Source organism: Eptatretus burgeri, chromosome 2 (genome assembly GCF_056783735.1).
Source record: "Eptatretus burgeri isolate ZD-2024b chromosome 2, Ebu_testis_v1, whole genome shotgun sequence".
Classification (NCBI taxonomy): domain Eukaryota; kingdom Metazoa; phylum Chordata; class Myxini; order Myxiniformes; family Myxinidae; genus Eptatretus; species Eptatretus burgeri.
In genome coordinates this window covers 147,978,194-148,003,792 of record NC_140962.1, presented here as the reverse complement: position 1 = coordinate 148,003,792, position 25,599 = coordinate 147,978,194, and the positions used below count along the sequence as shown (strand labels likewise).

General features: G+C 36.8%; 2 protein-coding genes and 1 pseudogene across 2 annotated transcripts in view; all 3 read right to left on the bottom strand.

Moving 5' to 3' along the window:
* The window catches only part of LOC147033493 (butyrophilin subfamily 1 member A1-like), a 253,394-nt gene that overhangs the window by 186,284 nt on the left and 41,511 nt on the right, over positions 1-25,599 (bottom strand). The window lies entirely within an intron of this gene.
* The window catches only part of LOC147033494 (uncharacterized), a 60,109-nt gene continuing 41,264 nt past the window's right edge, over positions 6,755-25,599 (bottom strand). Inside the window, exon 10 of the mRNA XM_085855701.1 lies at positions 6,755-7,455. Coding sequence (XP_085711827.1) covers positions 6,929-7,455 — 527 coding nt within the window. The 3' untranslated portion in view covers positions 6,755-6,928. The remainder of the gene's footprint in view (positions 7,456-25,599) is intronic.
* LOC147033495 (uncharacterized) lies at positions 16,974-17,897 on the bottom strand (annotated as a pseudogene).

The window sequence follows — 25,599 nt, the reverse complement described above, 5'->3', positions numbered from 1 at the left end:
GTATATCTCTTTGGCTGGGTCATCAAGGTCGAGCTCATTCTGTGGGTCTTGGTCGCTCACAAGGTCTTCAACCAAACCAACAATTTCTCCCAAGTTGTGGCAAAAACAGTATTTTCATTTCGTATTTCTGATACAATTTCCTGTGAGAGAAAACATTAATGTATTAATTAAGTGATTTAATTATTAAATGATTATATGCTTAAATCAAACTCTGCAAATAGGAAAATAAAATCTTACCTCAATAGATAAGAGGTTTGAATCCAGTTCCTCAACTTGAAGGTTTAGTTGCATACAAGTAGTAGAACTCCAAGGAACTCCAAAGTCATCCCACTCAAGATCAGCACAGCAGTCCATTCTCATTAAAAGTAAAAATATGTTTAAATTCAGTCTGGGTTTCAAGCCTTTATATAGAAAGACTGGTGGGTGTGGTTCCCTTTGAAAAATTCTGGAAAATTCTTTGGATAAGAGATTAACTGGAAATGATGTAAGAAATGATGTAATGATATTATTTGGCACCCTGCCCTACTCACCAAACTCTCTTCCCATGGTATTCAAGGCCATCTCCACTCATGGCTCGCAGACTTCCTCTCCTGTCGCAGTCAACGTGTGGCCCTAAATGGAGTTCTTTCATCCCCTCTTCCTGTGCAGGCTGGAGTTCCTCAAGGTAGCGTTCTGGGCCCTGTTCTTTTTCTGGTTTTCATCAATGATCTCTCGGACTCTCTGGAAAATCCTCTATTTCTCTTTGCCGATGACTCCACCCTCTGCCGTACCATCTGTCATCCCTCAGACCGGCAAGCAGCAGCTTCTTCGCTCACTGCAGATCTGGATAAAATCACAAACTGGTCCAACACGTGGAACATGTCTTTCAATCCAGACAAATCTCACACTCTCACTATGTCTCTTCGAAAGGACCGTTTACAAAACCCCCCATCCACTTTCTCAACAATCCTCTGGAAGAAGTCTTTTCTTTCAAGCTTCTGGGTCTCACTATCTGCCATGACCTTTCCTGGGAAAGTCACATTTCCAACCTCGCCTCAAAAGCCAGTCGCCGACTGGGAATCCTCCGTCGTGCAAAGTCCTTCCTCGGCCCTCTTGAGCTCCTGACCACTTACAAAGCTTTTGTCCGTAGCCTGATGGAGTACTGCTCTCCCCTCTGGGCTGGTGCTCCTGCCTCCCACCTTTCTCGACTTCACGCTGTCGAAACCAGGGCTTTTAAGATCATTGGCATCTCCCGCAATGAAGCTGAGTCTTTGGGCCTCTCACTCAATCACCGCAGGTTGGTCGGTGGTCTTTCTGTCTTCTACCGACTCCTCTCCAGCCTTGCCCCCCCTGCTCTCTCTGCGATTTGTCCCAACCACATTTCCACAGGGCACTCAAGGTCCGCCAACAACCCCCTTCTGGTAAAACTACCAAAATCACGAATCACTGCTCATCTTCACTCTTTCATTCCTCTTTTTTCCCGCCTTTGGAATAAACTTCCTCACTCTATTCTTTCCCATTCTTCCCTCCAGGCTTTCAAAACAGCTGTTCACCACCACCTCTTATCTTCCCCCATCCAAATCCTCGATCTTTTCTACCCCCGATAATCCACCCAAGCCCACTTCCTTCAATTCTCCTGCTTTCCTTCCTGAAAGTCCCTGTAATGTCCATCTTCTCCTCACCATGTTCCCCGTCCCATCCCCATCCCTCTCCCTTCCACAGTTCACCTGTGTCTGTTCCCCAATGTTTTGTCCCTTCCACTCCCGCCCCTCTTGTCTCATGCCTCCTTGCTGTGAGTTGTGTGTTCGCTCTCATACGAGCCTCGACCAAGGTATACAAAAAAAAAAAATAAAAAAAAAAAAGTAGGTGGTCCTCACAAAAGAGGGTGGGGCTTAGTAAAAGTGGGCGGGGCTTAGGAAAAATGGGCGGAGCTTAAGGGAAGTTGGCACGGTTCATGAAAAGTGGGCGTAGCTTTAAAAAGTGGGCGGGGCTTATGAAAAACTGGGCGTGGCTTATGCAAAAATAATCTGTGGCTCAGGAGGTAGTCAAACAAGAACATTAAGAGAAGTTTATTATTTTATCTCTGCTCAGCAAAGATATTTAGAGCAAGAACTAAGTTCCAAAATAATATTTGTGAATATACTCGATGGTGATGAATGTAATAGGAAAATTAATTTATTACCTTGAATAGAACATGGACAAATATTCATTGGCTCACTCTTTGAATGGAATGATAATATAAAAGTAAATCAGTAAGTAATGGGGCAGAGATCGATCTCTTCTTTTGACCCCATGAACCAAGAGTCAGGGAGTCAGAGGGGGGAGAGAAAATCATTCTCCTCTTTTGACCTGATGGGCCTTGAGTCAGAAAGGTTTCCCCATTAATTTGTATGGGGGGAGGAATCAGTCTCCTGTTTCGGGGTTTTCGGGGTTTAATTCATAGTTTACCCCGTTTTCTCCATTCATTTGCATGGATGTCTCAGAAGCCCCATTAATCTACTACTATTGTGTTTGATATTGCTCGTCTTGTATATCCTTCTTTCCCATGCGCATGTTTGTTATTATTTGTTGTTGTTTATTGTTAATAAATGGTCTCAGATTGCTAAAGAGAAGAACTGAATTTCTTCCAAAATTTGACGACTGTGACAGGATGCAACTTGCCTCGGTGACACGAGATCAGTGACATGTACTTGGAGGAATGGGAAGCAAAAGTGAGCTTACCATAAAGGTAAGGGATTTCTTCCCTGAGGGGGAGCATAGGTGTATTTGTCCTCCCTCCTTGCATGCCTCATCTCTTGACCATTTGGTAAACTTGCTTCCGAATTACACAAAGGAGTCTGAATCATTTGTTGTGCTTGGGGTTGTTAAAAAATATACTGTGTTTACGGTTGTTGTACCGGTCGTTGAAAACTTGGTGTGATTTAAGGTTGGCGACCTGTCCTGATCAAACAAACAGCCATTATTTCAAGGTGGGCGCCCTGTCCAGATTAAACAAATGACCATTGTGTGCACCCCCTTTTTAGGTCTCGGTGCTACACAATGTAATTTGGTGTCATTACCGAAGTAGGTGCATTATTTGGTTCTCTACCTGAAGTAGGGATATATATTGTAATTTAGTATCTTTACCTGAAGTAGCGATACACTGTGATGTGGCTGTTCCACCTGAAGCTGGAACATGAACTGGCTCATCTAACCTGAAGTTAGATAAATTGACTAAAGTGGAGGGATAAATTGTGGGATTATTGCTATCTTCATCTGAAGTGGAGGGATAAATTGACGAAATTTATTGTTTTCCAACTAGCAGTTGGAGTTGACAAAATTATGGGTATGTTTTCCCTAAATGTTCGAAGGATAGGGTGCTTGTGAATTCTGTATTTGTACAGAATTTGTATGACAGGAATTTTAAAGTACAGAATCATTGAATGTTGGATGTACAATGAATTGCATTGATTTACATGTCGTACTCAGTGTTGTATTATTTGAGTTATTACCTTAAGTAAGCAAGTGTTGATTTAGTTTGTGTACGATATAGCAGTGTTTCAATTTGTGGATTATGAACTGTGAAACTTATGGGAATGAATAAGAATGGAGAGTGGAGATGAGGATTGGTCATCACCGTACACTGTGAAGACTCTGAATATAGAGAGGTGCACATATTTTTATCAGAGGAGTACGATAACGTCAGATTCCTCACACATCATTGTAGCTTTGGTGTGGAAACAAAATAAAGGGTTTATGACTTGTATTGAAAGACAGAGCCCTGATATTATAATGTGATCTCTTTAAAGTGCAGGCCAAATGCCATTGAGAAGTGTTTTTGGAACGGATGGACAGATAGTCTATGTGAGTTTGATTTTGGTCAACATATTAATCAGAAGTGATTGTGGGCTTGATAAGGAACTGAAGATTACTGTACGATGTCATAATCTTAATTATATTTGCGAGAATGTCTCGTTAGAAATGATATTGCAACAACTAAAGCATGAAGACAAATGGACATTCATAAAATATAAATAAATGATTAAAACCAGCTCAGCAAGACAGTTTGCGGACAGATTACCCACAGAAACAGCCAAAGTTGCACTTTGAAGGAATCAATTGAATATAAACTTCAGGCAGAGCATTAAAACAGCCTGTGTTTGAACTTTTCTGCTTGAGTTTTGGTGGCTGGCTGATGACTTTAGTGTGTGTGTGTGTGTGTGTGTGTGTGTGTGTGTGTGTGTGTGTGTGTGTGTGTGTGTGTGTGTGTGTGTGTGTGTGTGTGTGTGTGTGTGTGTGTGTGTGTGTTTGTGTGTGTGTGTGTGTGTGTGTGTTTGTGTGTGTGTGTGTTTTGTGTGATCCCTTCTGTTTGCTGTTTAAGCATGAATACATGTGATGTTAGATACTTAAAATATCCCTCAGATATGTCTCGGTGCATTGATCCAAATCGGTATTTGCCAGAAGATTGGTTCATTGGTACATTTTGCCGATGCCGTCCCATGTTGACTTCTTCCTCAGTATCATTATTCTTCCAGGTGAGCGCCCAGGTGAATTGCTCCTGATTTTTTACACCTCAGCTGACACTAGTCTGAAGCATTATGTTTTCAGGTTGTCTGTTTGCCCATCCATCCGTCCGTCTATGTAAATTTTCTCTGTTTTGTCTGCAACCGCTTATCCGATTGACACAAAATTTTCACTATAGTTGTGACTACTCATGTGGAATGCTTTGATGATAATTATGACACAGGTCATGTTGTGTGGCAGCCATATTGGAAAAAAGGAATAACTTTGGAACTCTATCTCCAAAACCACTCCATGGGAAAAATTGAAACTTGGTACATGTCCACTACTCCCAATGGGAAATAAGCGATTTTTTTTGATGATATCATAGGCGGCTTCGTTATGATGTCATAATTACATAACGGCAAATGCTTTATCCAATCATGAAAAATTTTGATGGTTGTCTCGGGCTTGATTGTTTGGGGGAAATAATTGATGCAGTCATTGGTCATGTGACTCGACAGCCATATTTTTTCAACATAAAAGCCTTCACTAGTAGGTGGATGCATGTCTGTTGATGTCACAATGTTGAAGAGTGCTGTTCTTGTTTTGATGATGAGGAAATCATTGAGACCTCTGTGAATGCCTGAATTACCAGTTGGAAGACTATCAAATCTAAACACATTCATCATGCCACTTCCATCAACAAGGGGACCATGTATAACCTACCTGAGAGGTGAATATACTCACAGGTCAGGTCAGGTATGAAAGTAAGACAGGACCTCTGTATCCTGTCAGACAGACAGGTATGAAAGTAAGACAGCACCTGATGTGGTCCTATCATTGTTAAAACAGCAACCTGTCAAAACAAGTTTTTAAATGTATCGACAGACTGTGATTGAATGGCTTTTTCATTGAGTTTGATCCACATGTTAACCAATCGGAGTATAGAAGACTGCTCTCCTCCTGTAGTGGATCGCAGGCTTGGCCATTTTCCAGGAGTGGCCACAAAGCAGTCATCCCGATTGAGACAAGGCGGCTTCAAGTGAAACTTCGAGTTCCCTGTGCAGGATCAAGAAGCGAGTGATCAAATCTATAATTTGTCTATAATCTTGTGAGAAGAGGGGTAAGTTTTATAAGCAGTCCTCATATGAGAACCATGCTCAACTTCTTACTATCCTTGTAGCGCATCGCTAAACTGGCTCAAGTATCTTTCCATCCCGCTGAAGAAATGGCTTCCACATCAGTAGGTCATATTATATTCAAGGTGCGACTTAACACGTGTGGCATAGAGGTGCTGTAAAATTTCTGGTATGATTTCAGCAAAAGCATGGTGAATGGTGAAAAGCACCCTTTGCACTCGATTTGCAGCACTGGTGCATTGCTTCATTAACCATTGCGATAATTTCATGCAGATTCCCAGATCGATAATTTCTGTCACCACCAACAATTCACTATCATTTAGCCCATAGACCATGGTGGAGCTTTCGGGCCTGATGTGCATCACTTTGCATTTTGCAGGATTCAGCTGCATTTTCCACTTGATGGCCTACCTTTCAAAAAGGGAACGATCTTCCTGTGGCATCAAACAGTCTTCAACCTCGAGAGCATCACCCCAAATTTTTACATCGTCCACAAATAACACGGCCTTAGATCTAAAATTGTCTACAACATCATCAATATAGACAGGGAATTAAACAGGGCCAAGCAGGGAACCCTGTAGTACTCCACTTAGTACCTCCTTCCACTGTGATGGGGTACCATTTGCAGGGACCCGTTGTTTACGTTCCATGAGGAAATCACGAAGCCAGGAGAGAAGCGTTTGCCGAATACAAAGCCCCTCAAGCAGCAGAAGGAGCCGCTCCATACAAATAGCGTGGATTGAAAACAATGTATTTTATTGAGTTGAAGATGAATATTACAATTGAGTCGATGTGGTGTTGGGTGGTTAGCGGATCTCGTGTCGGAAGGTTTTGATAATTTTTGAAATCTTATCTTTTTTTGTTTATCATTATGAACCTGGTTCCTTGAATGGAAACAACTCAATCTAATATTATACACTGTACATGGATACATGTTAAGAGTAGTGGTTATTAATATTATTATTATTATTATTATTATAACAACTACGACTACCACATGTGGATCGTAAAGTCAAGTTAAAAATTTTATTTTTGAATAAAACGCACATTTAAATAAGAGAAAGAAGAATAATCCCTTTTTAAATGGCGAGAAGCGAGTGTGAAGAGTTCCAGATGAAGTTTTTTTTTCACATCAAATGAGAAAAACAATGGACTTCTTTCATTTTATAAACTTTTATTAATAAATAATGTGATCGTAAATATATCGTTCTAACCACAGCTAAATTATTGAATAAGTTAACCCCAAGATAACCTTCAGTTTGTACATTTCGTGAAATAAACTTTGATCACAAACAGAACGGAATGAACGGAATGAATGAAGGAAATCATCAAAACGAGCAAAACCGGATGGAAAAACCAACATCACAAACCACAATAGCGGGTTTAACGGGTTCCATAAAGTTCCCCCTGAACACGTGCAGGACCCGCGAGTCCCCAAAACACGTCAACTCTCCCTCCTCACAATCCAAGAAGAACCCAAATCGTTCAGGATGTCCCAACACGGAGAGGTCGGTCCATTGCCTGTTGTGCATTGCTAAGTATTTATTTGTACATTTCTCTATACACCAAGACTCGGGATTCCTTCCCAACGCACACTCTTCCAATTCCCCTTTTCTCCTCATGGAGTTTAAACAGATTCCGATTCTGCACCAACAACTCGACTTCACATCAACCTCCCAGTAGTGACGGCCCGACGAGAAACTCTCAGAGGAAACAACTTGTGCATAAAAATCAAACCGATCAGGGTGTTCCGGGTACAGTTGATCGGTCCCGGTTCGCATCGCAGTCCTCAGGTCATGCGAGATCATGATCCGTGGATTTGCAGAGTTTGAGTCCAAACTCGGGGTCCGTCCATCTGCGGACGTGAGATGGGGCCATTGACATTGTTAGACAAACGGACAGAAACACAAATACATTTATATATTTTTATAACCTTGGGAATCACATTTATCATACTACTGGAGCTGGCGGTTCCACTCCACAAAACACACGTGAAGTAAGAAAAAAAACCTTTATTTTCTAACAATTCTTACCTGCACCACTAAAGGTGGATGGAGGTTATGTTTTCACCCGCCAGTTCGTTGTCTGTCTGTGAACAGGATATCTCTAAAAGTTGTGGACGGATTCGGACGAAATTTGGTGGACAGGTTTGGTGTGCGACATGGATGAACTGATTAGATTTTGGTAAAGAACTGGACCCGGATTTGGATACGAGAATTTTTAATTTTTTTCATTGATTCGTCTGGTGAAGGTATGCGCTCTACCTCGTGCCCTTCTAGTTTTCCTTATTTTCATATGCCACACAAATTTGAATAACTTATTTATATTCTACATAACTTATTTATATTTTACACTCCACACAACTTATTTTTGTTTCCATAAATAAACACAAGTCAAAATATCTGGTTTCTGGTTTCCTGGTTGTTGATGCTTCTCCTGGTCCTCCGAGTGATCTGCTTCCAAAAAAAAACAGAAGTGATCCGTTTCTGAAACCTGTGCTGAGGCAGTCGCCTTGAAACAACTTTTTTTTTGTTTGCTTACGTATACACAGTTGAGGCTCAAGGAAGAGCGAATACAGTGAAGGGATCATGATGTAACAGGATGCAAGAGGAACTGAAGAGGCACACACAAAAGACCAGTAGAAAGAGAGGGAGAAAACACCAACAGCACAGTAGAAGGCCAAGGTATAGGGAGCCTTGGACAAACAATGGATGTGGGATGGAAATGGGGGGAGGGGAGGGGGTGCAGGAGAGGATGCATGGGGTGGATAACATGATGCATGGTATGGACAACATGGACATAGAAGGAAACTCCAAGGACAGCAAACTAAACATTTGTATCGAGGAGAGATTGGGGTGGAGGTAGGATTTAATGAGGGGAGAAAATATAATGCAGATGAATGCCTTGTTGGTGGATAAGAGTTCAGTTGTGCTAAGAAAGGACTTAAAATGATGGAGAATGCCCAGTTGGCTTTGGAGGCTAACTTTGGAGTGTGCTTTGCCTAAAAAAAGATCATGGCTGACAGTCAGATCCAGGAGTTTGAATGCCTTAACTTCTTCAATTAGATTGTTAATATCTATACAGCTGATTGGCTTGTGAAACACACACTTATCTGAACAGCTGATTAGCCTGTGAAACACACACATATCTAAACAGCAGATTAGCCTGTGCAACACACGCATATCTAAACCGCTGATTAGCTTGTGAAACAACACAGTATCTAAACAGCTAATTACCCTGTGAAACACGGCACATATATTAACAGCTGATTAGCTTGTGAAACACACACATATCGAAGCAGCCGATTAGCCTGTGAAACAACGCACACATCTAATGCTAGGCTCCCACTGTCTTGCGATACTTTACGAACGCCACGATTGGCCATTCATAGCTGATCATGGAATTTCTCTGAAAGTCTGTTCCCACTATCACGATGCGCAGCACGATTGAAATCGTGGTCTCACAGAGCGTGGTGTTTATCTTGTCGAAGATCGATCGTGATCACCACGATTAGGAAGCACGATTAGATGCGATCTGTCGCGCTTTGTTACGATGCAATACGATCTGATACGATGATCCCGATTGACAATTGATCGTAGAAAAATTTTGATCTGTTCAAAAATTTTCTACGATTAACACCATTGCCACGACTGACCTCAAGATCTGATAACATCTGATAGGATCACCATGATTAGTCCACATTTAAGACCACAATTTTAATCGTGCCACGCATTGTGATAGTGGGAACCTAGTTTTAACAGCTGATTAGCCTGTGAAACAATGCACATATCTAAATAGCTAATTACAGTGTGAAGAACGCACATATTTAAATAGCCGATTACCTGTGAAACAATGCACATATCTAAATAGCTAATTACCCTGTGAAACAACACACATATCTAAATAGCTAATTACCCTGTGAAACAACACACATATCTAAATAGCTTATTACGCTGTGAAACAGCACATATCTAAATAGCTAATTACCCTGTGAAACACGCACATATCTAAATAGCAAATTACCCAGTGAAACAACACACATCAACATAGCTAATTACCTTGTGAAACAACTCACATATCTAAATGGCTAATTACCCTGTGAAACAACACACATATCTCAATAGCTAATTACCCTGTGAAACAACACACATATCGAAACAGCCGATTACCCTGTTAAACAACGCACATATCTAAATAGCTAATTACCTTGTGAAACAACACATATCTAAATGGCTAATTACACTGTGGAACAACACACGTATCTAAATAGCCGATTACCCTGTGAAACAACACACATATCTAAATAGGTAATTACCCTGTGAAACACGCACATATCTAAACTGCTAATTACCTTGTGAAATAACTCACATATCTAAATAGCTAATTACCCTGTGAAACAACACACATATCTAAACAGCAAATTACCTTGTGAAACACGCACATATCTAAATGACTAATTACCCTGTGAAACAACACACATATCTCAATAGCTAATTACCCTGTGAAACAACACGCATATCGAAACAGCCGATTACCCTGTTAAACAACGCACCTATCTAAATAGCTAATTACCTTGTGAAACAACACATATCTAAATGGCTAATTACACTGTGGAACAACACACGTATCTAAATAGCCGATTACCCTGTGAAACAACACACATATCTAAATAGGTAATTACCCTGTGAAACACGCACATATCTAAACTGCTAATTACCTTGTGAAATAACTCACATATCTAAATAGCTAATTACCCTGTGAAACAACACACATATCTAAACAGCAAATTACCTTGTGAAACACGCACATATCTAAATGGCTAATTACTCTGTGAAACAACACACATATCTAAATAGCTAATTACCCTGTGAAACAACACAATTATCGAAACAGCAAATTACCTTGTGAAACACGCACATATCTAAATGGCCAATTACTCTGTGAAACAACACACATATCTAAATGGATAATTACCATGTGAAACAACACAAATATCTAAATAGTTAATTACCTTTGAAACACACACATATCTAAATGGCTAATTACTCTGTGAAACAACACACATATCTAAATTGCTAATTACTTTGTGAAACACGCACATGTCTAAATAGCTAATTACCCTGTGAAACAACACACATATCTAAACAGCAAATTACCCTGTGAAACATGCATATATCTAAATGGCGAAGTACTCTGTGAAACAACACACATATCTAAATAGCGAATTACCCTGTGAAACAACAGAAATATCTAAATAGCTAATTACCTTGTGAAAAACGCACATATATAAATGGCTAATAACTCTGTGAAACAACACACATATCTAAATAGCTAATTACCCTGTGAAACAACACACATATCTAAATAGCTGATTACCCTGTGAAACACGTACATTTCTAAACAGCTGATCAGCTTGTGAAACACACACATATCTAAACAGCCGATTTGCCTGTCAAACAACGCACATATATTAACAGCTGATTAGCTTGTGAAACAGCACACATATCTAAACAGCTGATTAGCCTCTGAAACAACGCAAATATCTAAATAGCTAATTACCCTGTGAAACACTGCACTTATATTAACAGCTGATTAGCTTGTGAAACAACGCACATATCTAAGCAGCTGATTAGCCTGTGAAGCAACGCACATATCTAAATAGCCGATTGCCCTGTGAAACACGCACATATCTAAATTACCGATTACCCTGTGAAACACGCACATATCTAAATAGCCTATTACCCTGTGAAACAACGCACGTATCTAAACAGCTGATTAGCCTGTGAAACACGCACATATCTAAACAGCCGATTAGCCTGTGAAACACGCACTTAGCGAAACAGCCGATTAGCTTGTAAAACAACGCAAATATCTAAACAGCCGATAAGCCTGTGAAACACACATATATCTAAGCAGCCGATTAACCTGCGAAAAAACGCACACATCTAAACAGCTGATTAGCCTGTGAAACACGCACATATCTAAACAGCCGATTAGCCTGTGAAACACGCACTTAGCGAAACAGCCGATTAGCCTGTAAAACAACGCAAATATCTAAAAAGCCGATTAGCCTGTGAAACACACATATATCTAAGCAGCCGATTAACCTGCGAAAAAACGCACATATCTAAACAGCTGATTAGCCTGTGAAACACGCACATATCTAAACAGCTGATTAGCCTGTGAAACACGCACATATCTAAACAGCTGATTATGTTGTGAACAACGCAAATATCTAAATAGCCGATTACCCTGTGAAACACCGCACATACATTATATTAACTGCCTATTAGTTATAAGACTCGTTATTTCTTTAAATTATAAGATTTCACTCCAAATTGACACTTATTTAGTCCGGATGATATCTGATCCTCAAATCGGAAACAATAATTCGATGATATACGTTAATTAGTCAGTGAGAGTAAATCGTAGAAAATCGTATGATATCATTGCTCCAAGCTCGGAAGTTGAAAACTATCGCACTTATAAAAGTGATGTATACAGCGATTCGTGGCGATGATGAACATGAATTCGATAATATGAGTGAGGAAAGTGAAAAAACCTTCATGGTTAAGAAATGAGCAGGCCACAAAACATGGTGGCTTTTGACCTCTGCGAGGTAACCCTGAATACACCTTAAGACCAAATTGAGAGCGGGGACTGAGGATGCGCCTGATAATGGATATAATTAAATAAGGCCGTTGTTCAAAATAGTGTTTTAATGAACCCAAACAACCAATTTTCAGTCATGCATTTCCTTGGAGTTTTCTTCTTATACATGCAAAGTTTCAAGCTGTTACTTTTCACGGTTTTGGAGTTATGGAGGAGACGCGCACGCACGCACACATGCACAGCTATTTATTACAATGGATTTGTCAACTCACTGCTCTGATGGAAATAGATTAGCGCAACTCTCAGTCAGGTATATTTCTTGGAAATACCTTCACATTGTTTTGGAATGATTTGAAAAAGTACTGATAATAAATTAATTCTACACATCCACCAATAACCACAGAGCGACAATGCCACCTGCACATCTGCTGGTAGCGTTGTAGCTCTGTGCAAAAGTGGGTCGGGTCGGGTGGAGGGGGCATGCATATCTGCCAATCAATAAAATTGGCTTTTATTTGAAAGTTGCAATTACCACCTGTCGCTTTGCTGATGGGAGTACTAAAGGGCGATGGGGGGGGGGGGGTGTGGAAGAGAGAGAGAAAGAGAGAGAGAGAGAGAGAGAGAGAGAGAGAGAGAGAGAGAGAGAGAGAGAGAGAGAGAGAGAGAGAGAGAGAGAGAGAGAGAGAGAGAGAGAGAGAGAATAAGTGAATGGAAAACCACAAAGGAGGGAGGAGGGAGGGGGAGCGAGGAGGGTGTGAGAGGGTGCGAGGAGGGGTGGAGTGCGGAAGACAGTGTGAGCTGAGAGGAAAAGAAGGCAGATGTGCGGTGGAGCACTAATTACGATTCTCACTTTCTCATCAAAATGATTCTGCATAGAATAACAGAGAAGATGGAAACAAAATAATGTCTGCAATTCATTTTCCACCAGTCATACCATTAACACGGTGTGGAGAAAAACACTGTCCGGACATGTCTGGAGACAAAACCTGCAGGATGCATCCAGAGCCAAGCCATCCGGAGACAAACTCCACTTGGACACATCCAGAGACAATTCCCATTAAGACATAAACACTGATCAGACACATCCAAAGGCAAACTCCCATCTGGACACATCCCGAGGCAAACTCCCATCAGGAAATAAACACCACCAGGACACATCAGTCGATGATAAATGTTGCTTCTGGAATGCCCATTCAGATGAATGGGGAAAAAGGGAAAAACTATCTGACCCAAGCCCCAAAAGCTCAAAATGGGAGACTCACTTCCTCCCAGCCTACCCCCTTCCCTCCCATACAGGCAAATGAAAAATTGAGACTTACTGATTAAAGCACTTCTTACCCCAACATAATCACAGATCTTTCATATTTTCAGTATACTCAAAGAGCGAACCAACGTATATTTGTCCATGTACTACTTTAGGGAATAACTTAATTTTCTTAAAACATTCATTTCCATCGAGTATATTCACAAAGAAGAACTTGGTTCTTGGTTTAAGTATCTTTGTTGAGCAGAGATAAAATGATAAACTTCTCTTAATGCTCTTGCCTGACCACCTCCTGTTCCACATATCATTTTATTGATTCCTTATACTTTTCAATGCCTTTCCAAATTCAACATTATTTATGATTTTATGAAGGTTCTTCTCAAAATAATTTGAAGCAAGCTGTTTTATTTTGTGTTAAAATGAGTTGGCTTGGTTGAGTTAGCTCTCCCCAAAAGCCTGAACCAAGCCCCAAAAGCCCGAAGTCATTTCCTTTATGAGACACATCTGAAAAACCCCAGTTTTCACATTTTCCATTATGTCATCAACTCGCACTATTTATCGGCAAATGCAAACTTTGGCATGTTTCATTCAGAGAATGGAGTGTTCAGAGGAGTACTCCGATCTTGCAGATCGATCTTTTTCACAAGAGGCGAGGTGAGATCCTTAAACCAATTCATTATTTGTTGTTATAAACAGAATTAAATCACTATACCATCAACAATTATTGTATTTTTTTTCTGACAGGTTGTCCCCAATTACAACATGGTAGATAACTGATATTGAAAATGAAGCCAACAAATATCATAAATAATGGCAGAATATGAATGAAATCCTTATTGATCTTCAAACATTTTGAAGTGAATTAAATGACATCATGTCTCGGTTGTTGAAAGACCTTTCACACTCCCTGACATTGGATAAGTCAAAAGAAAGGTGAGAAATTATGTCTCTGCCTCTGTCTCTGTCTCTTTCTCTGTTAATTTTTGTTTGTTTTGAACCACGGAGTGTTAACTCATTTTCAATTTTTTTTCAGTTTACATGCATCTGGTTGTACCGGGAACAAAACTCAATCTTCTAAAGGTAAATGTTTTATTATCTTGCCAAAACGAAGTTTTTGGAAGATATGTTAGTCAGCTTGTATGTTTTTTTTGTTGTTGTTTGTTTGTTTGTTTGTCTGTAATCACGTATCAAAAATTCTGCAGAGCACAGTTACAATCGGAAATTTTTGTAACTTCGCATATCAGAGGCCTATAGAGGTCCCTTTCAGTGCACAAAATTTTGAAGGTCAAGGTCAAAGGTCAAGGTCACTTTGGCGCAAATCAGGGGAGTCGACGAAACCCTTATTTTTTGAGTAATTTTGATCGGATCTTCTTCAAACTTCATGCGAATATAGTTCATGGTCTGGCACTCAGCTGATTAATTTTTGGTGGCGATTGGCCTTGACCTTCATGGTTAGCGCCTCAGGTCAAACATATTTGACCACAAGGTCAAATTTTCAAGTTTTAGGAAACATATCGTGTAGTACCTGAAATTGAACACCTCGATGAGTGCTTTCTAGATATGTCAAGCTTGAGACATTATCATGTCATTTGGTGACGTTATGAGGCAAAAGCATATTTTTCATGGTTACTCTGTAGAACGATTCTCATCGGAATCTCTCGTGGGCAGATATTCCTCAAGGAGTCGCTCCTGGTGGATAGCAGCTCTGTTCACCTCAGCGTGACCTTAAGAAGTCACACGTGGTCACCTTTTGGCAAGATACGGGTCACCCTGCGGGTGACATTGGTTTTTATTTATTTCTTTGTTAATATCATAATATAATCTTTTTTTTCACCCTAATGGCTTTTCTCTTTTTGTTTTGAATAAAATATGGTGATCGAGTTTCAAGATGACAAAGCTTCAGACGACTGGAAAGGAAGATTTTGTTCAATGTTTTCCGTCATATTTAATTATATTTGTTTTGCTTACAATTATTTAATTCTTAATTACAAGAAAATAATAAAGGAGATGTAAAGGGGAGGGTGGAGGGGGGGTTACGGTTAGGGTTGGATGTAGGTGCGCTCCCCCAACGACCCACCAATCCCCCTCATCCCACCCCTCCCAGCCCCGTGTGTGTGTGAGGGGAAGGGGAGGGGTGGGATGAATGGGTGAGGCTTGTGTAGGTGGGGCATGTGTGGGTGGGGCTTGTGTGGGTGGAAACAAAGTAGGGGTGGAGCAATTTAATGACATAAACATTTTATGTGTGGGGAACAAATAATCTAATCACTAATCATGTGGATATGATGGATGTAGGTGTGGCTTGTGTGGGTGGAGTCAAAAAGGGGTGGAGTGAAAAAAGGGATGGAGTGAAAAAGGGGTGGAGTCAAGTTTTTTTTTTATTTTTTGAATTTTTTTATCTGTGTATTTTGTAATTCCTGTGAATAAAAGGAACCTAAAATCTCTTCCCCCTCTAAATCACATAATTTGTAAGTCCAAGTAACTGTACTGATTACATCAACAATTTTAAAAAGTTCATTTATCCATCGCTTTGTATAACCTTTTTCAAAATGAGAATTCCACCTGTATATTCTTACTATATCACCAACTTTGAACTTAGGCTTTATGTCATTAATCTCTTTTTCATATTTTAATTTTGTAAATGTTTCTGATGGTTTCATTTGCGTTGAGGTATGAATCGTATCATTGTGCTTATCTACAATGTCCTGAATTATAGATTACCATTGCTGAGAACCGAGTTGAGTGAACATTTTATATAGTCTCACTTTTAAAGTGCGATTGAATCGCTCAATAACAACCACTTTTCCTTCATTAAAGGTGCTGTATAATGTAATGCTGTTTTCTTAAAGAAAATTCATAAATGTTTTGTTGTCGAACTCTGTACCCTCATCAGTCCACAATTTTTTCGGTTTTCTCTTGCTTTTAATAAATTTCTGTTGAAAGGCTAACATAAGAGTATTACCTGTTTTCTTTTTCAAAGGGACAACCCACACACAACTACTCCTCAAATCAATAATGGTTAAAGCATACTTGTACCCCATCTCACTGAGTTAAAAGAAATCAGCAGACCAGATACAATCAACTTCCTTGGAATAAATCTTCCTTGTATTAAACTTTGTGATCATTGGTTTAGGTAATTCATCAGCTAATTGCTCTTCAACGTTAATGACATCATGAGAGCCGATATGCTTTTTGAATTTCCAAGTCCAAGTTCCAATTTAGCACTGATCATCTGCTTCACGATGATCCAATCAACTTTTTCTCTCAAGGTTGGATTTTGTATTAAAGATAAATTATACATTTCTCAGTCCGCTTTGTGTTTTTCTTCTAATGTCGTGCTCTTACCATAATCAATATCGTGCCTCATGTACACTTCATCAACCCTATTGATGGGTTTGCTACATGGTTTAGGATTGTCAGCCTCATCTAATCTTTTATTCAAGTTTGTTCCTGAACCATAGAAAGAATAACCTGGAAGATGAAATTCCCCTGGTATTTTAGTTGTTGTAAATTTACTTCCTGATTCCAACAGAGTGTGAAAACCTTTTTAGTATCCAACATGCACATTTGAATCTTAATTTTTAAAACATAAAGAATCCTTGGAGATGTCTTCACTCTCTCCTCCATTTATTTAAGAAAAAAAAATGTAAAACTTTAATCAAGGTCAATTACACCAACATCATCAATAATATAATCTTTTCCTTCTTTCTCTTCCCTATCTTCACTTTCTCATTTGAATCTTTTCCCTGAAATCGATGTTAATACTCCTAATGCATATATTTCTAATAGACTTCTCAATTCTTTGATTTCCTCCTCGGTGCATTGAGATTGATTTATTTTGTGTAATACCTTCAATCTTTTTATAATCTTACTGGTTTCCATATTTTTATATTTATTCATTCTCTCTCTTTCCTCCCTCTCCCTCTCCTCCCTCTCCTCCCTATCCTCCCACTCCTCCCTCTCCTCCTTCTCTATTGTCTCAGTTTCTTCAACTCCTTCCTCATCCCTGACTATTCTTGAACCACTTTCACCCCATTGAATATCATAGATGTAATCATCCGGATTCTGTGATACTCTTGTATCCATAATTATTTTTCTCACAATAGGAAACCAATAAGATTTGTTGATGATTTCTAAAAGAGTTTTATATTTCATCACCTTTGGAAGTTCATTATTATTTAATATTTTAATCAAATATCTTTTTGTGGGTTTTTTAATATCAGTATAACGCCAGTTCTTAATTGAAAAATGCCTATGTCTATGTTCCAATTCATAAGGAATGTAAAATCTAACACCCTTTTCTTGTAGGTATCCTTGAATGCGAACATTATAATTTTCTTGAAGCCTTCTTGCTGTCATGAATGTATCAGAAATATATGATAGATTAGTATGATGACACATAATACCACCCCATCTTCCTGTTGTTAAATCAGTTTGTATTCCTCGGCTTTGTACAATTATCCAATTTCCTTCCTTCTTTGTCATATAAACTTTTGCTTCACCATCATATAATTTCGTCTTCCCGAAATTGTGGATTTGTTGTTTGCTAATTGTACTTCCGCATATCTCCTGATTCTTACCAAGAGGGTAATATTCTTCTTTACAAGACTGATTAAAATCGTGTTGGTCTTATAGGTTTAATGAAAAAGACCAATTATATCCAAAATCAAATATATATTATACCTCCATTTCTCTATTCTCATATCAACTATACTTCCTTCTTTACAAAATTCAAGACTAAGCAGATAATTGAATTTAAAAAGAAAAGGTGTATGGTTTGTTGAACCAGGTGTTGTGGTTATAAATTCTACTTGTTCAACAAAACATGCAGTTTTATTTAAGGATATATATTGTGATAAATCACCGAATCTGACCAAGTCATTCGTGTCAGTCGGGCTTGGATAATTTATTAATTTATAAGCATTTTTCATATTGATATTTTTTGCTACACTCTATTTCAGTCATTCAGTTTGTGCCTTTGTGTAATAATTTGATAAATCAATATCCAGTTCTTGGGATACAGCAAAGATAGAACCATCTTTTCCAACATGTCATTTATATTACATTAAAAATAATATCATTAAAAAATAGATTTTTGTTGAGTTGAAATAACACATAAACACATAATTGACCACAATACTTGGAATTTAATTCTTGGACTTGAAATGTTTGATAAACTCCATTCTGTAAGAATGTTATGACTTCAGCAGGTGGTGGAAGACCATAACTATCAAAATAATATTTGATGTGACTATTAAAAATACAAACCCAATGAGAACCATTCCCATTATTATCTTCTAAGTTCATAATAATATTATTTGTATTTTTAGACAAGTTTGTTAACTCTTCTCTCAAACATATAACCACATTATCGATTTTTAATTTCTTACATTATTTGACAAGGTCGAAATTTGGTTATATTCTTTCCAAATTCTTTAAACCACTCATCAATGCTCATTTATTGATGAGAAAGATATAATTAATAACCCATTTTAGTTAATTTTATACCTGCTTGTGCAATCGAAAAAGCATATCTTCAACCAACAATCTCGCTTTATCAGGCAGACTTTCAATTTTTTCCGCAAAATCTACAATTACACCACTTCCACTAATTTGTTTCTCCAACTCTTTGTTATGTCTTTCCAACTCTTTTTGAGCCTGGAGTTGAGCCTTCCTTTCGTTGGCAGTTTTCACCGCTGCTGAAATACCACGTGGATAAAATGACACATCTAGAGAAACGGGAAGTTGTTTCACCTTAGCATTATCACTCAATGCATTATTCTTATCAGTAGCAGTATCACCATCTGATTTTAAAAAAAATGAGCCACAGATATTGTGGCTTTCCTTCCAGAACACCCAAATTCCACATGTAAGTGGTTTGGTTCAGTTTAACGTGTTGACATGTTCTTTTAAGGTATGATACTTTGAGTGGTTTCTTTGAGTTAAGTCTTCCATTTAACATCTCTTCTGTTTTAAGATTGAGTATATTCATTAATACAGCAACTAATTTCATCAATAACAAATGTATTCTGAGCACGAAAAGCATTAGCCAAACCAACAATCAATCTATTTTCATGATCATTCCTTTGCAGTTGAAATCTAATTTTAAGTCCACACAGAACTTTTTCATGATCACAAAATCCAAATGTACCTTGAAGAGGAACTGCCACTGTAAAACTATTACCTGCTTTTGTATCATCATTACACATTCCTTTTTTTGACTATTTCCAGGGTCTGTGTTTGTTCCCGTTGCCATATCAGGAAAAAAAGCTTCGACAGCTCCCTTTCCCATTCTATTACCAAATTAATATAATGTAAATTTCATCATTTAAGATGGAGCAGAGATATAATCAACCACTTCAACTTATTGTGTTTGAATATACAAACGAACACCATCAAACATTTTCCAGAATAAATCATTTACGAGTGGTGTTTGTGTTATTCGCAGCCTTCCTGAATGTAAATTTACAAGAAACTTACAACAAGAAACTTTTGGCTCGATTCAAATAAGTTTATTGATTATTTATTTCAAAACTTTTTGTTCCATTTGTATTCCAGTCCATTCCAGTTATCACATTTACCTTTAAGTAGTCTTCTTTTTTTAGTGGGTTTGAGATGACAATTGTATCATCCAAATCACAGATACTATCAATTGCTTCCATACCTGTACTTATTGAGGAAAAAAGATGTTAAAACTTTTGAAACCCTGACCCAAGTATTTGAATTATTTTCTGTCGTTCTTGGGGAGACAACTGAAATTTGCCTTTCTTAATTTCGTTTATTGTTTGCAATTTATGGGATTCCTTTTGGGCATCTTTTATACTCTTTGTAGCACACACTACATTTCCCACAGCAAAAGCAGTTGAACAAATTAGGTCTTCATGTTTAAGAATAGTTGAACCTATGCCCATTTGAGTATCAATTATCCCATCTCCTTTTTTTTCCAAATTGATGTCCTACACACCACTTGTCTGTTATGTGTTTAGTATCCTCTCGCAAGATACATACCTTCACCCTTATAGTATGGGGAAAGGAACATCCTATCCACTGTAATTATTTTATATTTTCTCAACTCCTGTTTCCTCACAATAACCATCATATTTATTTATTGGAAAACTTCATGTCAGTGAATTCTGATCGATATAATTTCTCCATTAAAATAAATCATGCAAATATCTTGGTTGGTTATCCTAAAATTTACCCTGTATATGGTTTTTCAAGACACGGGAAGATAAAACAGATTTTTGGGTTCCGTATTGAATTTATAACCAATTGGGGTTAAGTGTGCATTGATTGAAAATATTATATTTGTTCTTATTCCATCATTATAAGCACCATCAATCAAATCACAGTTAAATAACACCAAATTTATGCCTGAGGATATTGAAATGACTATCACTGTAAAACGTCCCATTAGTTTCAAACTTTTTTGAGGAGAAACCCAATAGCTCTCTAAATGAATTATCAATTATGAAATCAACCTTGTAGTTATTTTTTTAAGTTAAATCCTTGATTTTGAAGTATGTTTTTGAATATCTATAACAATATTTTGGTTCATCACCCTCTTCTTTCATAAGGCGAGCAATTTCGGAAGATATTTGAAAAATCTCATATGCTCCGGGTGAAACTGTTATCGTTTTGTATCCACTTCCTGGATTATAACAAATTTTTCTTTTTTCTCTGTGATATTAAACAAGGTATTATAAGTTTCCATAGACAATAAAGATGCCTCATATTCTTTTGTTGCATCTAGTTGTAGTGGGTATGGAAATGAAGATGTGTGGTCACTTGTGAAAATAAAATAAGGATTGTGCTTCTCATCTTATTTAATGTGGAATAAAATGTCTTAGTGTTGACATTAATGAATTATTTTCATGTTCATTAACTGGTCTAAAATGGCTGATGCTTCATTAAAACAATTATTTCCAGCCTTCTTACTATCTAACAGCAATAACAGTCTATTAACTAATTGTGATGGGTCATTTGGAAGAAAACTATCACCTGAACCAAGTCCACTTAAAGCCTGAATAATGTGTTTCTCCTTCTCATTCTTCCTATTTTTGCCAGATATATTGACGCTATAATTAAGAGAGTCCAGCAGATCAATATATACTCTATCATCCTTATTTTCATATCCAATAGTTTATCAAAATACTTTGATTCATCACTTACAGTTGAAACTTGTCTTCCTTCTTTTGTTGGAAGAAACATTAATCTTGGAGTGAGTTCAACGGAGGGTTGAGCAGAACTCAAGAACCCTAATTCATCATTAAATATCAATCCCTTTTCTTGAACAAGATGGAATATTACTGGTTGTTCTGTTGGAATGAGTCCTGCTTTGGTTTTTTAATCCACTGAATATTCAATGTTTTTCAGAGCCTTCACAATATAATCAGGGGGTTTATTTATCTCTTCCTCTAATATTCTCTTCTAATTCTCCTATATTCTCGAATTCTTCCTCCGTCATTTGATTGAAATCTTTTAACAAAGGAAGTTTTTTCCGTGGATATGCTGCTGTCGGAATTGTGGAAGCATCCATAATTTTTTGTTGGAAAGTTTCTGAAAGTGGTTTAAAAACATTCTCTTGTTTTCTTTCAAATGCTTCTTCACCCGTTAGTTTTTGTCTGTTTCTTCTTTATGTCTTCCTGATGTTTTACAACTTTTGAAACCAACTATTAATGGTCCTTAAATCTTCTTGCTCTTTCTTGCACATCCATTTATTTAATGGAAAATATCATTTACTGAATGGTGAAGGTCAACAGGGAAATTTTCCTTTTCTTCATCATTAAAGTAGATGTGTTGAAAGAAATCCTTTTCTTTAAATATATCATCAAATTCTTTATTAACATTAATATGAGTTATAATTTCTTCACTAATACTTGTATCTTTGCTTTTCATTTGTTTGCGTTGTGCTTCTTCATCAACATCAAAACTGAATGATAAAATCTTAACTCCATTAACACTCAGATGTTTAATAATTTGCCTCATTCCTTCTGGATTAGCTTCTAAGATTCCAAGACCACCAGATTTTACTTTCGTTAACTCACTCTTACAATGTGAATATATTGTTGTACCAAGAGAGACCTCCTCAAATATTTGACCTTCGCTCCTCAATCGCATATGTTCCTCCACTGAAATGAAGTAATAATCTTCACCTTCTACTTCTGGTCGCATTGCTCTGGTTGTTGTTGATACAATATGAACCACATGGTGTTTCTAAAAATAAACTTTCAATATTATCATTTTTACTTTTCAAAAGCCTTGATTTATGAAAGTTTTTTCCATAAGCAGATTTACCCACAAGATTAGTAATAATAGTTGCCATTCATATATGTAATTGTTTATAAAATAAAAAATATATCCCTTAATATCTCATCTTGTTACACAACAATATATTTCTATTTTTCAATCATGTGTTTCATATAATCCCCAAATTCCTTTTTATGACATGACGTGGATAAATTGTCTGTCAAAATTTTTTTATATGGATTGAATTTAACTTGAAGAAAATAAAAGTATAAGCATTGTTTCTTATTGAGCGACGAGGGAGTTAAAAGAATGATTGATTAAGATAAATACAATTACAAGAAAAATGTCTCCCTCTTGTGTCGTAGCTAACCATTACCATTTGGTTTCTCACATTAACAGAATCATCAAAGATAACGAGGTTCTTTTTTGATTTTCCCAAATCTTGGGGTGAAGGTTTATCATCCGTATTATCACTAAGAATACAAGTTATAGGTTTTGATTTCTTTTTACATTTCTGTTTATCACAAAATAGTTGTATTATATATTCAATGTTGTCATTATTTAGTTTGTTTTGAAGTTTAAGTCAGCTGATTATATCTTCTTTTTGAAGAGCTGCATTAAAACATTGTGAGAGTAGTTCACACTGAGGTTGAAAACTTGACTTTGTAAAAATTATTAAATTATGATAATCTAAAAAAGTTGGGAGTAAGGAGCATCTTTAAAAGCAGGCAGGTTTTTCCACATCCACTTGAACCAACTATGAGACATCTTAATGAATTTGGAAGATTTTTATGGTTGTTAAATTTTATCTTATTTTCCCAATGGGTAAAAAAATCATTCATTTATATATTTGGAAAACAGGTTATTAAATTTTTTATTACCATTTTTTGAAAACTCCATGTTTTTCCTAAGTTCAGGATTTCAATTCAGGTTTAATTTCAAGATAATCCATTATTTTATTTATACAATATCTTGTGTTGATATTTCCCTGAAAAATGACAATCGTTAATAATATAAATCATCAATCCATGAAACATTACCATCATTTGTTCGGTCTCTTCTCTTGTAAGAAAAGGTGAATTATCACCCTCGTACTTAACATTCATTTCTCTAGTTAATCTTGCAAAGTTATTCATTTTTGATATAATTTTGGAACAGTTATGTTCTTTTTTATATTTTTAATTTTGATTAATTCGAAGATAATCACAGAATATACATTGTTTATGGGCTTCTGACACTGTTTAAGCCCACTCTCTCACATGTAGGACAATTCTCAAATTTGTCATCTGGAGAATCAAGGAATTCAAGAGGCTCAAGATCTAGTGAATTATTCATATTTATAAAGTAAAACTTTACTTCAAACAAATATCATCTTCGGGACTTTCATTGTTGCTTTCACAATCATCTATAAAACAATTTTCATAACTATCATTTGAGCACAAACTCATGGTATCATAACTGTCTTCTGTTCCAACAGAGATACTATCATCACTCTCTTAATCTTCAAAATCTTAAATTGAATAATGACTCATGTTTAATTAGTCAAAAAAAAAACTACCATCTATATCGAAATACATTTTTTTTCATTAACAGATTCAACGACTACATTTTTTGTATTAAAGGTAATTTTAAAATGGTCCTTCACTACTACTGAACAAAATGCAATTTCACCTGATATATTAGCATCCTTTATTTCATCAAGATTTACATCTTTAGGGTTGTTGAAAAAAATACAAATTTGTCCTTGCATATTGCAGATGGTCTTATCTTTTCTTTCTAATGCTTCATCCATTCGGTTTTTCTTTTTTGATACTTTTTCTTGTTTCATTGCTCTTTCTAGTTTTGAATATATTGCCAGAAGGAGAGGAGAAACTTTTGTTCGAGCTACCTTAATTCATGTTCTTCCAGACATACTAAAAGCCCTATATTTGAAGGAAATTGAAGAACTCATTTTTCACCATAATTGTTTTTATCCATTCGTTGTTATATTCATCTTTATTCAATTTTACATCCTCAACATATTTCTCAGTATCTTTTACAAATGTAGAGCTTGATTGAAACTTGTCTTTTGTGTTTTGATGCATTGTATTTATTAAGTAAACAAAAGTTGGTGAAAAAAATGGTTTTAAGCACAGATTGACCTATAAATTAAATGGAATCCTTATCAAGAAAATTTTAGTTTAAGCAATGTTTTGCTCTATAAATATGAGGAAAACAATGTACTGCGACATTTGTAATCATGAATATAAATGTTATAAAAAACACCTTCAAACCAACAAACACACATTCAATATTTTCAGACAAATATCACCATTTGAACAAGAAACAAAACCTTGTGATAGATGTAATATTGATATTTTAAAGAAAATTATCGTAGACACCTTCAATCACACAAACACAGGAATAAGAAAGAAAGGGAAGGGGCAACTAAATTCTCTTTTGAAAACACTGATGGGGCATTTAAAGGACATATAAAAATAAGATTCTTTCGCTTTGAAGACTCTGGACCATCTTCAATCATTGAAGCTGTTGATATGGTTAAACAAAGTAGTCAAACTGAAAGTGAAATGAAAACTTTTAAATTTTATTTCGGAGTAAAATTTAATATGGAAAGAGAAGGTGATGAAACTACTCCTGATATGAGGACAGACCCTCACTTTATCACATCATTTCAAGATTTTGTAAGATGTGATGTTTTCGATGAACTCCAGAGACAAGAACAAGATGTTGATAACACTAGTAGGTAGTGGATTTGCTTTTACAAAAATAATCTTTTTAGACATATGCATCTTAAAATCAGATCCTGTAAAAGCTTCTTCTTATATTGATTTACCAAAAGAGATAAAACTTAAGAAAGCGGTTGTTAATATTCAAAAC